Source organism: Neoarius graeffei, chromosome 6 (assembly GCF_027579695.1).
Source record: "Neoarius graeffei isolate fNeoGra1 chromosome 6, fNeoGra1.pri, whole genome shotgun sequence".
Taxonomy (NCBI): domain Eukaryota; kingdom Metazoa; phylum Chordata; class Actinopteri; order Siluriformes; family Ariidae; genus Neoarius; species Neoarius graeffei.
In genome coordinates, this window is record NC_083574.1 from 6,787,447 (window position 1) to 6,803,169 (window position 15,723).

The following is a 15,723-nucleotide window of genomic DNA, read 5'->3' on the forward strand; positions in this document are numbered from 1 at the left end:
CGACCCTGTAGAACAGGATAAAGCGGCTACAGATAATGAGATGATGCTGGTGGGAGTAATAAGAAGAATTGAAATCTGTATAATGATGAAAATAATGCATAGTAATAAAACTCATAAATGCATTACTATTTCATCTCATCTCATCTCATTATCTGTAGCCGCTTTATCCTTCTACAGGGTCGCAGGCAAGCTGGAGCCTATCCCAGCTGACTATGGGCGAAAGGCGGGGTACACCCTGGACAAGTCGCCAGGTCATCACAGGGCTGACACATAGACACAGACAACCATTCACACTCACACCTACGCTCAATTTAGAGCCACCAGTTAACCTAACCTGCATGTCTTTGGACTGTGGGGGAAACCGGAGCACCCGGAGGAAACCCACGCGGACACGGCGAGAACATGCAAACTCCGCACAGAAAGGCCCTCGCCGGCCACGGGGCTCGAACCCAGGACCTTCTTGCTGTGAGGCGACAGCGCTAACCACTACACCACCGTGCCGCCGCATTACTATTTATGTATTTTTTTTTTTGTTTGTTTGTTTATTCAAAAATGTTTATGAACCTGTTTTAAAACCATGATAAACCAATTATTCAGCCGAACGTCAGGTTAGTTCCTGCTTGCCCATCAGGGTATTTAGACTCGGAGCATCAAAGTTTCCGGTTGGAAAAAAAATCCCTTGAATGTGATTATTAATATTCTCGAACAACATGTTTACTCACCTTTTGCCTTTACCTTCTTTATCCCTTTTTATAAACAGATTTATTTCCCCCTTTACCCAAAAACCTTAGGGTGTACAAACTTATGCACTGTATGTACACCCAAGAAATAATACAGCGTCTCTGTAACGGTCTCTCTGACTCTAACTTATTGTTTGCACAACAAACTAATACTGAAAGCCTCCTTTTTTTTTTATTTTTTCCCCCTTCCCTCTCTGTTTTTAGGGAAACCAAGTCAAACATGTTTTTATGTACATCCTTATAAGGCGTGTTTTGTTTATGTTGCGTGAATTAGTGACCGTGTTTATCTGTAGTGGCTCTGAATCACTTCAGTCAGCCAAAATCCAGAGCTCTGCAAAGGCCAAGTCTGATGTTCAGAAGATTTGTGGTTCTGGCATTCATGACTTTTTTTTCATTCTATGTGGAAGCAGTCTGGGGTCGACATGATGTGAATATTTGCGTTAGAGGAATACAACACTTTTTTTTTTTTGTGCCTGATGAGCAAAAATGTCTTTGGTTTAAAAATAAAATACATACAGCTCTGGTTAATTTTCAAAAACATACATTTTCTATTATTGCTTGTTTTAATAATATATTTTAAACCGTCTACTGATATATACACACTGCTGTATTTTATTTTGGATTAAAGCCAATATTTAGTTTCGGTGAATCCGAAGCCCATGAAGAGATAAAGGAGATCCGTCCTGTTAGCAGGAAGCATGGACTTGATTTAACTCCGTAGCCTCAGCAGTGATAAAGCAGCCTGTTTTTTTCTTTAATTTAACGTGAGCTGATAAATAAATATTTGCCTGTAAAGTGACTCAGTGTTTAACACAAGCAGCAGAAGGTTTGAATTTTTTCCAAGTTCCTTTCCAGTAGGTTTATTTGCAGGATGCAGAGAGACTCTAGAGGTACAAAAGTCGTGTATTTCAAAAAAATTCTGCTGATTTGAGTTTTAACATCACCGGATTACTTAATTACATAATGAGTTGGATTTATTTCTGTCAAAATCCGTTATTGTTGAATACCTGCCTTTCTCACGTATGAATTATAGAATTTACTAAATCAGACTGATCATGAGTCATTAAAATCAAGTTTGCAGAAATAATAATTAACTAAATAAGAAGAAAAACTGTAGTGTGCTCCACAGTGGTTCCTAAAATGAAGGTCTGAATTTTCATCTCAGTAATTGAAATAATTAAATGGACTGAATTTAGAAGTGATGTATTTATAAAATGCAGATTAAGTTGGTCGAAGGATCGCTGGTGAACCCGACAACAAAGTACTTTCTGTCCGTGTGGAAAGTCTGAGATAATGAGTTAGTCCCTGTTATAATGGCTATAAACAATTGTTTCCGGTGTTGGACAACTTAAAGTTCCAGTTGGGCGGCATGGTCGCCTCACAGCAAGGAGGTTCTGGGTTCGAACCCAGCGGCCGGTGAGGGCCTTTCTGTGTGGAGTTTGCATGTTCTCCCCATGTCTGCATGGGTTTCCTCCGGGTGCTCCGGTTTCCCCCACAGGCGGCCTTGGGCTGAAGTGCCCTTGAGCAAGATACCTAATCCCTGACTGCTCCCCGGGCGCTGTAGTATGGCTGCCCACTGCTCCGTGTGTGTGTGCATGTGTTCACTGCTTCAGATGGGTTAAATGCAGAGGATGAATTTCACTGTGCTTGAAGTGTGCATGTGACAAAGGTTTCTTCTTCTACCAATCATTAAAAAATGCTGACACTGGAGACTCCTTCACTGGTAAATAATCTTCAGAAATCACCATATCAACAAGTATACTTTTTCTTTTTTTTTAATCTGTTCATGTGAAATGTCTACCATACAAGTCCCTATGAATCAGTTGTTACTATGAAAACAATAATATAAGAATGAATGAATGCATTCATACAAACCTGTGATTTGTCTTGCAAACCTGTCTGAGCTGCTGTTATAGAAAATTAATCAACACCTCCCGACCACTTACTCAAAGATTCAACACTGCTGTGGGGAAGCCATGGTCTAAAGTTTAGTGAAGCAGTTTTGGGACCAAACGGTTGCTGGTTTGATTCCCTGGACCAGCAGGAATGCCTGAAGGGCCCTTGAGCAAAGCACCTAACCCCCAAGTGCTCTCTGGGTAAGTTAGGATCTTCTTGTATGTCGCTCTGGATAAGAGGGTCTACTAAATGCCTCTAATGTAACTTATAAATACTATAATTCTCCATATTCATCTCATCTCATTATCTCTAGCCGCTTTATCCTTCTACAGGGTCGCAGGCAAGCTGGAGCCTATCCCAGCTGACTACGGGCGAAAGGCGGGGTACACCCTGGACAAGTCGCCAGGTCATCACAGGGCTAATTCTCCATATTTCCATGCAGAATGTCTGGTGAGTTTCTTTTCATGCTTCTGTTCAACTTTTTCAGGCCTGGAAATGAGCTCCACCCACAGAGACCATTTCAGTACCATCACTGTGCCATACTTGGCAAGTATAACATGCTTAGCCTTGAAAACCTTATACAGTACTCTGATCTGCGTCTAATACATAAAATCATTAATAATACAGCACCCCCACCTCTGAGAAAATTTGTTCAACTCTGCTCTGAACAGATGAGCAGAACCACAAGATCCACCAGTAGGGGAGATTGTAGCCTCCCAAATCGGCGCTCTGCCTTTGCTCAATCAGCCTTCTCTTTTAGAGCTACCAGAGCTTGGAATAGTCTCCCCAATGACTTAAAAAGTTGATTTCAAGGCCTTCTCAAGGAGCGTGAAAAAATGGATGTTGAGCAACCAGTCTTGTCAACATTAATCATATTATGTAATGCTGCAATTATATATTTTATGTCTTAATTCTTAACTGATTGTGTGTGTGTGTGTGTGTGTGTGTGTGTGTGTGTGTGTCTGCGTCTGCGCACATGCATTTGTGCACCTATGGCTGCTCTTATTCTCACGTATTTTGTTTGTATTTGTTTTACCTGCCTAGGGACTGCAGATGGAAATTAGCTTTTTAGCTATAATCTGGCGCAAGCCATCTTCTTACTTTTGTAACCAATGACTCTTGTGCATGGTCCCTGTTTCAACTAAACTAAATAAACTAAACTAAACAGAGGAGCACCTGGGCAGTTATTTCAGACTAACAAGATCAAACCTCTATCTAAATGAATGGTGAGAGAGCCGTAACTGCCCTTGGAACATAAAAATTGCATGTAGTATAGAAGCAGTCAAATCTGATTTGGTGACTTGGGCCCAAAATAAGGTGTAAAAAGCTTTTGCTCCCCACATACGTTCTACTTCTACTACATATGGGTCTGTCTCAGAAACTGGGTACTGTGGGGGGACCCCACTAAATATACTCAGTCAATAAACTATACGGTTTTGAATGGTGATGTTGGTTTTAATTTGAAATAAAATGATGAAAGAAATAATACAGATAAAACTAAATCTTTGATGTGAAAACTCTATTCAGAATTTGGCAAAAATTCTGCAAAATTGTGGAAAAATGGCGGCTTGATCTGTGGCATGATAAACGGTCGACTACATCGCATTCCCTTAAAAAGGTCATAGTCCACTGAAAAGTCTACAGTTATCACTGATTGTATTTTAAGTTGTAACTTTATCCACCTAAGGATTGGTGCGCTCACAGAATAATCATAACCGTAATAAAACATCATGCAAAATATTTGATTACCGTCGTAACTCCGTTTTCCGCAAACCCAAAACCAATACGATCGTGTGTTTTGATCTAAACGGAAAGCCTCAGGGTCGAGGTCACGACCTCACCAAAAGTAGTAACTTAAAATCACTATGCCATATAAACATTTAGTTATAAATCTGCGATTTTGTTTTATAAAACGAAAGCTGAAAGTTAGGTATAGAATATGTTTCTTACAGAATATGTTCCGATGGTAGCTGGTCTTGTACGAATTTCTGAGCTATAAAATGAGTTGTGGTCCATTTCTTACCGTAGCGTGTTATTTGTGTGTGGGGAAGGACACGCATTAACAATTTGCATGTGTAGAATGGAATTTTCCACTCCAGCAGTTAGAAGTTGATCGTGCTTCCATTTGCGGTCTTTCTGTTACGCGGGTGATCTGTTCGGACGTTATCGCTGAAAAGGTGAGTTTTGACAGTTTTATTTTGTTTTAGTCTTGCAGTATAAGGCAATAGAATGTTTGTTTCTTTTTCATCTTACTTTCATATTTTGTAGTGTTTGCGTATTTTTGGCCAATATTTTGCAACCATGGTCAATTTAGATCGAACTTTTGATAGACTCTACGGCCAGTCATTTTGCCCCGCCCCTGCCTCGCGCTCCGTCCGGTGCAGTAGTGATGTCCCGTTGCTCGCGCGTCGCAGCAGAGACCCGCGCGACCTTCAGCCGCTACAGTCGCTGTTCTTTTACCACCGCCGTTATTCTCATCTTTCCAGTGTGTTCTTGATTTTTCCATTGTGTCCTATTTCGCCATATCAAATACCCAAAATGTATCATATTATTCATATTTAAGTGAATAATCAATTCAGTCATCATAACTTGGCATTTTTAACCCAAGCAATCAAAAAGAGGAAATTTATTCAATATTTTCACTCATCTGTGAAGGAGGGGCTTTAATTCTTCATGATGGAATTATTTTATATGGAAATCAATTTTACAAAAGTATTTGAATTGTAATCAAAAACATTTTCCACAGTGGAGGCCAGATAAAGCAAGATACTATCTTTATTCTTATTAAACATGACAAAACATTGAGTGTTAGGTAAATGCAAAAAAAAAAAAAAATAGTAAAATTAGAAAATGTATTTTTTGACCATAATGTCCCAAATGAGAGAGCAGTTTCTGAGACGGACCCATAGGGTGATGATACACGGGGCAACTTTTTGGGCAATGTTGCCGAGCAATGTTGCTGGCAACGGGCAACTAGGTGAGACACAGGGCAACTTTTCAGGGCAACTAACAATGGGCAACAACAGTTAGCAACGGCAGTTTACAGTTAGCTAAAAAAAAAAAATCGATGTCTTAATTTTTGCTGTGACCATTTAATCAAGCTGTCTGTTGTTTTTTTAGAGCTTTGGTGAGGTAAATTCCTCCATATAGAATATTAAAATAACAACTTACCGGCGTAAAAACAGATGAGGAGTCTCTCCATCTCTTCACTCCACTGACACTGAGCGGCCGCCATATTTGTTTGAAATTTCTGATCCGAACCTCACCGGAGGTCACATGACTCGATACTCGCGTTCTGATTGGCTTATCTCAAAAAGTTGCCAGAGATTATCAAAACCATTCAGAAAGAAACAATGTTGCCCAATCTCAATAGAAAAGAGTCAAAACGCAATTGCCCAGCAACATTGCTCGGCAACATTGCCCAAAAAGTTGCCCCGTGTATCATCACCCATATACTGTACACAGTGTTGCTAAAAGGTACTTTTTATACTTCGACTTTACATATGTAATTTATCGCTTGCACCCTACAACAACATGATTGGCGTATTATGTTTCCCAGTTTGACAGATGATTGGCTTTTTGGGGAGAGAGGTGGGATATGTGCACAGAACCACCATCTTTGGCATTACGGACCTTTCCCCATACAGTAGCTTTCTCCTCAGGGTTGTTTGATTGGTTTGTCTCCTCTTTTATAACATCTCTGCCTGATCAGCCCTTTCACTGAACTCATAAGGCATGCATGGTTTCAGTAGAAGGAGTTAGTTTTGATTTGGAGGAAGGTCAAGGCTTGAGGATGTTTGCATTGCAGTTTGCCTCTCAGTGAGCAGAGGGCGCTAAAAATTACAGATTGATTCTTTAAGCTTTGTGAGGGTGGATGACACTTGTCAACTGCTGTGCTACACTGATGCATGGGAAATACTGGGGTATAACAGGTGTGCGTTAGCATGGAAGGGGGAGGGCGGGAGTACTGCACTGTGTACTTCAAATATCCTCTCTCGTACCTGTACAGGTGTGAAACTGGGCCTGTTGTGCTCAAGCCGAACGCAAACAAACATCCTCGTGGATACTTAAAGGAAAGAAATCTTCACACGCTTCAGCCTGTAGATGTAGCAGTTCATACCATAGCACTCTATCTACAACCCCGATTCCAAAAAAGTTGGGACAAAGTACAAATTGTAAATAAAAACAGAATGCAATAATTTACAAATCTCAAAAATTGATATTGTATTCACAATAGAACATAGACAACATATCAAATGTCGAAAGTGAGACATTTTGAAATTTCATGCCAAATATTGGCTCATTTGAAATTTCATGACAGCAACACATCTCAAAAAAGTTGGGACAGGGGCAATAAGAGGCTGGAAAAGTTAAAGGTACAAAAAAGGAACAGCTGGAGGACCAAATTGCAGCTCATTAGGTCAATTGGCAATAGGTCATTAACATGACTGGGTATAAAAAGAGCATCTTGGAGTGGCAGCGGCTCTCAGAAGTAAAGATGGGAAGAGGATCACCAATCCCCCTAATTCTGCGCCGACAAATAGTGGAGCAATATCAGAAAGGAGTTCGACAGTGTAAAATTGCAAAGAGTTTGAACATATCATCATCTACAGTGCATAATATCATCAAAAGATTCAGAGAATCTGGAAGAATCTCTGTGCGTAAGGGTCAAGGCCGGAAAACCATACTGGGTGCCCGTGATCTTCGGGCCCTTAGATGGCACTGCATCACATACAGGCATGCTTCACTATTGGAAATCACAAAATGGGCTCAGGAATATTTCCAGAGAACATTATCTGTGAACACAATTCACCGTGCCATCCGCCGTTGCCAGCTAAAATTCTATAGTTCAGAGAAGAAGCCGTATCTAAACATGATCCAGAAGCGCAGACGTCTTCTCTGGGCCAAGGCTCATTTAAAATGGACTGCGGCAAAGTGGAAAACTGTTCTGTGGTCAGACGAATCAAAATGTGAAGTTCTTTATGGAAATCAGGGACGCCGTGTCATTCGGACTAAAGAGGAGAAGGACGACCCGAGTTGTTATCAGCGCTCAGTTCAGAAGCCTGCATCTCTGATGGTATGGGGTTGCATTAGTGCGTGTGGCATGGGCAGCTTACACATCTGGAAAGACACCATCAATGCTGAAAGGTATATCCAGGTTCTAGAGCAACATATGCTCCCATCCAGACAACGTCTCTTTCAGGGAAGACCCTGCATTTTCCAACATGACAATGCCAAACCACATACTGCATCAATTACAGCATCATGGCTGCGTAGAAGAAGGGTCCGGGTACTGAACTGGCCAGCCTGCAGTCCAGATCTTTCACCCATAGGAAACATTTGGCGCATCATAAAACGGAAGATACGACAAAAAAGACCCAAGACAGTTGAGCAACTAGAATCCTACATTAGACAAGAATGGGTTAACATTCCTATCCCTAAACTTGAGCAGCTTGTCTCCTCAGTCCCCAGACGTTTACAGACTGTTGTAAAGAGAAAAGGGGATGTCTCACAGTGGTAAACATGGCCTTGTGCCAACTTTTTTGAGATGTGTTGTTGTCATGAAATTTAAAATCACCTAATTTTTCTCTTTAAATGATACATTTTCTCAGTTTAAACATTTGATATGTCATCTATGTTCTATTCTGAATAAAATATGGAATTTTGAAACTTCCACATCATTGCATTCCGTTTTTATTTACAATTTGTATTTTGTCCCAACTTTTTTGGAATCAGGGTTGTAAATGTATGCAATAATTTTGCTAAGATTAAAGTTTTACAGACTTCAGCAGAATAATAACTAAAACATTGTAAAATGTTACAAAAACCAATATTTTCAAATATAATAGTTATTTAATAATTGTTGCAGAGTAACCTGTGGAGGGAAAAAAAAAGAAGAAACAGCTAAATTTTGAAGAAAGATGACTGAAGGTGGTCATATTGTCCACCAGGTGGCGCCAAACACCACGCTAATGGTCAGCATTAAACACCTCTAGCTAAAAGATGCTATGAATGAGTGAGTGTGTCCAGACTTTTGATTGGTACTGGAAATATAGCCTAACAATAAACTAATGTATGGCATTAATTAATATACACCTAATATATATTGTAAAGATCCATTATAAAATGATCTCTTCTCTGAAGTGGAAAGTTTCTCTATGGTATGGTGTTCCAAATTAAGTGGTAAGAGAGTAAAGTACCAGTAGTTTTCACATTTTGTTTCACATTTGTAACCTGTGTTCACACAAGCAAATCTTTTGATGTCATTTCCTTTCCTGTGGGTGTGTTTTTAACCACCTGTGGGCGTGGCTTGCCCATCTGTTTTTCAGTTACACTAAAAAAAAACCCTGTAATACCTAAAACACATTCAAAATTTGTGGATTTTTTTCCATTATATAACACTTTTTTTTTGTTAGTTTAATTTTTTTCATGGACTTTTTTTTTTTTAAATCAGGAAAGGCTGTTTAATGGGAATTAAATTGAATGATAATTTCATGAAGAAGTTAGTCCACTGATGACTGGAGATACGTTACATGATGTCACTCAGATTTCTTGTTCAGTTTGGTTATATTTCACCCAGATCCACTTCTAGGTTTGATGTGCTGTGTGTTTTGAGATGCTTTTCTGCTCAATGTGTTTGTAAAGAGTGGTTATTTGAGTTACTGGAGCTGGCCATTCTTATCTTAACTCTTAACAGTGTGTTTCCTTCACTGGATGTGTTTTTTTTTTTTTTTTTCCCCAGCCCATTCTCACAATACATTTGTACGAAAATCCAAGATGATCAGCAATTTCTGAAATACTTAAATTAGCCCATGTGACACCAACAACCATGTCATGGTTAATCACTGATCACATTTTTTCTCTCCATTCTGGTGTTTGATGTGAGCATGAAATGAAGTTTTTGACCTGAATCTGTGTGAGAATTCTGTATCGAATGATTTCTGCCTGCCTGCTCTTTTCTGTGTGTGTTTCTTTTTTTTTCTTTTTCTCCTTTCTCTCTCGCTCTCTGATTGCTGAATGGCTGGGAGTGCGGAGTGAAAGGAGGACCAGTAGGCGTGCAGAAGGTGGAGAAAACAGACACGAGTGTTTCACAGCAATAGTCCAGTGGGAGTCGATGCTCATTTTCACCATCTCTTGTTTCCATCGGGGTTCACACACATTACATATGTGGCTGCTGTAAACAGCAGCTTCAGAATCTCAGTGTACTGGATGGAGGCACAAGGAGGAGCAGGTAGCCCAGGTAAGGAACATCTCTCCTTTCTAGATCTTTGCTAAACTTAGTGTCTCTTACAGATGACTGTCTGATATATCCAGAAAAAAGCATGCACACATTTACAGTCTGACAGCAGGTGAGTCTAAGATGCACTCACCGGCCACTTTAGTAGGAACTTGTTTTTGATTTTAAGATCCCTGTTCTTGGCTGCAGGAGTGGAACCCAATGTGTTGTTCTGCTGTTGCATGCTGAGATGCTTTTCTGCTCACCACAGTTGTAAAGAGTGATTATATGAGTTACTATTATCCTTCCTGGCAAAAAAGCTCAAACCAATCTGTCCATTTTCGTCTGATCCTCTGTTATCAACAAGACGTTTGTTTCCACCCACAGAACTGTCGCTCACTCAACTCAATGCTTGCTTTTCGCACCATTCTGTGTAAACTCTACAGACTGTTGTGTGTGAAAACCCCAGGAGGAGATCAGCCGTTTCTGAAACACTCAATTCCAAAAATACTCATCTGGCTCAAACCAACACCCATACCACAGTGAAAGAAAGTCACACTTTGAGATCAGTTTTTCCCTTTCTGATGTTTTGAACATTAACTGAAGCTCTTGATTAGGGTGCATCAGTTGCCCCCTAAAAATGAAAAGTTCCTCCGATCATGATGCATTTTTGTTCTTATGTTCCTTTTGGTAAGAAAACACACTGGGTGAAATATTTTGACAAAATTCAAAAGTTTAATGGTGGCACCAGGAGCTCAAAGTTATGGAAAAAGCTGCTATTTTATGACAAAATTTCGATCACTTTTCATGAAACATTATGGCACCTTATAGAGTATACCAAATATCTTAGATACACATTTTTAGTGCATATTCTAAATATATTATCAAGCACAGTTTGAGTTTTAGCTGTTCATTGACTCATTGTTCAACTACTTTTAAACAATACAAATGTATTATGAATCACATTAATGCTTCTCAGAGGTGCTTAACATGATCTCTGGGTCACAAGAAATCAATAAATGGAGTCCAACATTGTGATTCAAACCTTACGCGAAAACATAAAATAAGCATTTTTTGGCACAAAAAAAAAAGAACCTCATGGTGCCACCATTAGACTTTTGAATATGGTCAAAAAATTTTACAGGATGTCTTTATTGGTGAAAAGGAACACCCAGACAAAAATGCATCAGATTTTATGAAAGTGAGGGCAACTGATGCACCCTACTCTTGATTTGTATCTGCATGATTTGATGCGTCAAGGGATCGGCTGATGAGAGAACTGCATCAAACAGTGGATGGGTGTATTTTACTCGGAATTTTATTTCAATTAACAAGTATTTGTGCGAAGGGTCTGCATTTGTACTTTTTAATTAATGTCCTTGTATGGATTATAATGAAACAAGGCATTAAATCAGAATGTAGCAAGATCTGGTGTATATATTTTTAACTTATACATGTATAACATAGGGCGGCACGGTGGTGTAGTGGTTAGCGCTGTCGCCTCACAGCAAGAAGGTCCTGGGTTCGAGCCCCGGGGCCGGCGAGGGCCTTTCTGTGTGGAGTTTGCATGTTCTCCCTGTGTCCGCATGGGTTTCCTCCGGGTGCTCCGGTTTCCCCCACAGTCCAAAGACATGCAGGTTAGGTTAACTGGTGACTCTAAATTGACCGTAGGTGTGAATGTGAGTGTGAATGGTTGTCTGTGTCTATGTGTCAGCCCTGTGATGACCTGGCGACTTGTTCAGGGTGTACCCCGCCTTTCGCCCGTAGTCAGCTGGGATAGGCTCCAGCTTGCCTGTGACCCTGTAGAACAGGATAAAGCAGCTAGAGATAATGAGATGAGATGTATAACGTATTCGTTTAGCAAGAAAAACATTTCTCGTGGAAAACTGCCTTCCAAGTTTTACATCCGATTTGGATGTTTTGTATGATGAGATGCAAGATATCACAAGTATCCTTCAGAAATGGCCAAGTGATTTATGAACAAGATCTGATTATACAAAAAAGAAAATCAGATATCAATAACCAGCGTTACTATAATCTTGAGCGATTGTCTTGGTAATATTCAATAATCCTATTTCACATTAATTTAAAAGAAAAAATCATTTCCACTGCCATTTATTTTACAAGTGAGTTTCCAGGACAAATCACATGTGGGGAAATATTTCTCAAACTCAGATAACCGCTTTCCCCCTCGGCTCTATATTATGTATTTAATGTCGTCATTTTAAACCTCAACTTAATTTCTGTCTTGACTTACTATTTTTACTGTAAGATTTTTTTGTTATGTTACAACGTTATGTTTTAAAAATATATCACTATATAAATGTCAACTTATTATTATTATTATGAATAATAATAGTTGATATGATGAAGCTTTCTGTTGGGAGATGTTTAGTTAGCATTTATGGAAGAAGTCTCCAGCTTTTTTTTTTTTTTTTTAAACCAGTTTACCTGTAAAAATGTGGTTTTTTTAAATATAATGATGTCTTATTACCTTCAAGAAAGAAAATGACAGGCAGTTAAAGGAGTGACTGATTGTAGCTGGTATGACACACTGGATAAAAGGAGCTACAGTAATTTTTCTCATGGACAGATAGCATAGCACGTCATTAAATGTAACTATAAATGGATAAAGTCATTTAATTTAAAAAAAAAAAATCTAAATGATTCATTTTTTTCCCCCCAAAGGTATCTTTGTTAAAGTGCTGTGGTATAAGAGCGATAAATAATTCATGGTGCGCTGCTATTGGAAAACAAGAAGACAGAGTCATCTATATCCCCCGCCCTATATATATACCAACTATATACCAAGTTTCAAGATATTATTTGTCACGTTTTTCAAGTTCTGCTGCAGGAAACCAACCCGACCTCTTTACACTGACCTCAGCAGCCCATGGCATAATAAACCCACCGGACCTTTGGTCCAGCTGAGCGAAAAATTAAAATCTCTCACATTTCTTAGTATCAAAAGGCACAAATACATTACTTAATCAACACGTATACCAACTTTCAAGACCGCACCACTCATAGTTTTCAAGTTCTGCTCCGGAAACAAAACCTACCCCAAGGCTCACCTGAGAGACTAAGTCTGAAATTGCTTCCATGAAAACATGAAAAATTAAAATTTCTTAGTATGAAAAGGCACATCTATGTCACCTTGTTAACATGTTTCAAATCCGTATCATGAATAGTTTTGCTCCGGAAACGAACATTGCTCTTAGAAACTAAGTCAAAATCTATTTTTTTATGTAAAAATTTGAAAAACACTTTTTTCCCCAAAACACAAAATGGCAAACGGGACCAGTTCACATGTTGCTTGATATGTACACAAAGTTTCATGAAGATATCTTCAGTAGTTTTAAAGATATGGCCCGGAAATGAAACCGTGACCAGACAGACAGCCCGCCGGAACCCGTTTCTATATCCCCCGCCAACCTTTGTTTGGTTAGGGGATCATAATGAACCTTGGGCTCATACTAGTAACTCCGCTTCATGTCAGACCACATTACACCACTTTATCATTGATGATTTTCCTATAACTGCACACTCCTACAGTAGATATGCTTAGTTACTGCACATGAATACATGTCTATAATAATTTTCTGCTTTCAAAAATGTCTCGAATAATGTTTGACGCCATGGTTTGAAGATACCGTATTGATGAAGCACATACTGAGCAAGAAATCTTTTCGACTTGCTTTAATGGACCAAAAAATATGACTGAAAAAATCCGCCTGGACATAAACAACAAACAATCATGGAAGTCCGTCTGTCTGCTGGCATCCTCGTAGCTGAGGGTCAGCGATCCAAGAAGCCATCGACTAGCTTCCATGAATTCTCTTGGGTGATTATAACACACCAGAGGGACCCAAACCCTCATCTGGTGGTGGGTACACGTGCACACCTACGGGCAATTTAGAGTAGCCAGTCGACTTAATCTGTGTGTCTTTGGGCTGTGGGAGGAAACCCATACAGGCACGAAGTGAGCATGCAAACTAGGGTGCATCAGTTGCCCTCACTTTCATAAAATCTGATGCATTTTTGTTTGGGTGTTCCTTTTCACCAATAAAGACTTCCTGTAAAATTTTTTGACCATATTCAAAAGTCTAATGGTGGCACCATGAGGTTCATTTTTTTTTTTTTTTTGCCAAAAAAACGCTTATTTTATGTTTTCGCGTAAGGTTTGAATCACAATGTTGGACTCCATTTATTGATTTCTTGTGAGCCAGAGATCAGGTTAAGAACCTTTGCAAGGGATTGAGAAGCATTAATGTGACTCATAATACATTTGTATTGTTTAAAAGTAGTTGAACAATGATTCAATGAACAGCTAAAACTCAAACTGTGCTTGATAATATATTTAGAATATGTACTAAAAATGTGTATCTAAGATATTTGGTATACTCTATAAGGTGCCATAATGTTTCATGAAAAGTGATCGAAATTTTGTCATAAAAGTCATAAAATAGCAGCTTTTTCCATAACTTTGAGCTCCTGGTGCCACCATTAAACTTTGTCAAAATATTTCACCCAGTGTGTTTTCTTACCAAAAGGAACATAAAAACAAAAATGCATCATGATCGGAGGAACTTTTCATTTTTAGGGCGCAACTGATGCACCCTAATGCAAACTCTGCACAGAGGCCTCAGTTGGTCATATGGTTTGAACCCAGAACCTTTTTGAGAACCAGTGCACCACTGTCCCACCCTCTATTTATATAGCCGGCGTGTTTAAGCTTGTGTAAAATGTTTCGGATGCAGTGACACAGCTGACTGTGGCCACTGGGACTGGGAGGTCTGATTCAGGTTCAGTCATGCGTGAACACTGCAACTCATGCCACTGTTTGTTGCTCTGTAAAAAAGAACTGCCTCGACCCGTTTACTGTAACCTATAGAGAAACAGAATGCACACAGCACAACCTGTGAGCTCTCGGTTTCTGATGAACTGACAAGTGCCAGAGAATCATGTGTGGAAAATATTTAAGATTGTTCGCTCTTTTTTTTTTTTTTTCCCCTGGATAGCCTGAGTACAGGTGGGGTTTTTTTCCCTTCAAATGTCTACAAAGTAAGTGTTGGAAGAGTTGAGTTTTTTTTTTTTTTTTTTCTGGTACTGAAAATGATCTCAAAACGATCCCTCTTGATTTCCATGTTCTCGAATCTCTAGTGTAACATTTACACTTTCAACACTGGTGCATTAAAGCCCTGATTTACTCAACCTCTGCGTACGCAAGCTTGAAACACCAATATAACCGTCCAAGCTGATTTACTAACAGTGTTTACGAAGAGTTGTCTTTCAGTTCAATTCCGTTTCATTTGTAAATTTAGCCAGAGGTGACCAATGGTGAGGAAAACCGCCTGAGACGACACAAGGAAAAAACTGAGACACTGAAATGCAGACTTAAAAGGAAACCTCTTCTGTCTGACACCAGATAGTGGGATTATAAATCATTCCAGTAGATGTGTGTAGATGAGAACAGACAAACATGACTAAGGATGTTGATGTCCTGGAATGAGTACAGGACATTCTCTATGATTACAGCAGCAGTTCTTAGAAGGTACAACTCTTCAGTATGGACATCTTGTCCATTTTGCATGTTGCAAATAAAGGGTGCAAATCGCAAACAGACATTGTGTGTGTGTGTGAACTAATACGCCTGAAAGGCAGGTACGCTCTCAGAAAATAAAGTACATTATTGTGCCTTTAGGGGTACAATGGCTCGTCACTGGATCAGTGCATGCTAAGGTTCTTATTTGTATCCTTTATATCTGGCTTGGGAACATGTATGTACCTTTTTGGCCCTAAAAAGGTACACACATACCCCTTTTCCACCAAATCAGTTCCAGGGCTGGTTCGGGGCCAGTGCTGGTGCTG

The 15,723-nt window shown here is 39.5% G+C and overlaps 1 protein-coding gene across 1 annotated transcript in view; it reads left to right on the forward strand.

Moving 5' to 3' along the window:
* The first annotated feature begins 9,795 nt into the window (after positions 1-9,795).
* Positions 9,796-15,723, forward strand: part of LOC132887355 (dysbindin domain-containing protein 1-like) — a 57,112-nt gene continuing 51,184 nt past the window's right edge. The window contains exon 1 of the mRNA XM_060922822.1: positions 9,796-9,876. Coding sequence (XP_060778805.1) covers positions 9,846-9,876 — 31 coding nt within the window. The 5' untranslated portion in view covers positions 9,796-9,845. The remainder of the gene's footprint in view (positions 9,877-15,723) is intronic.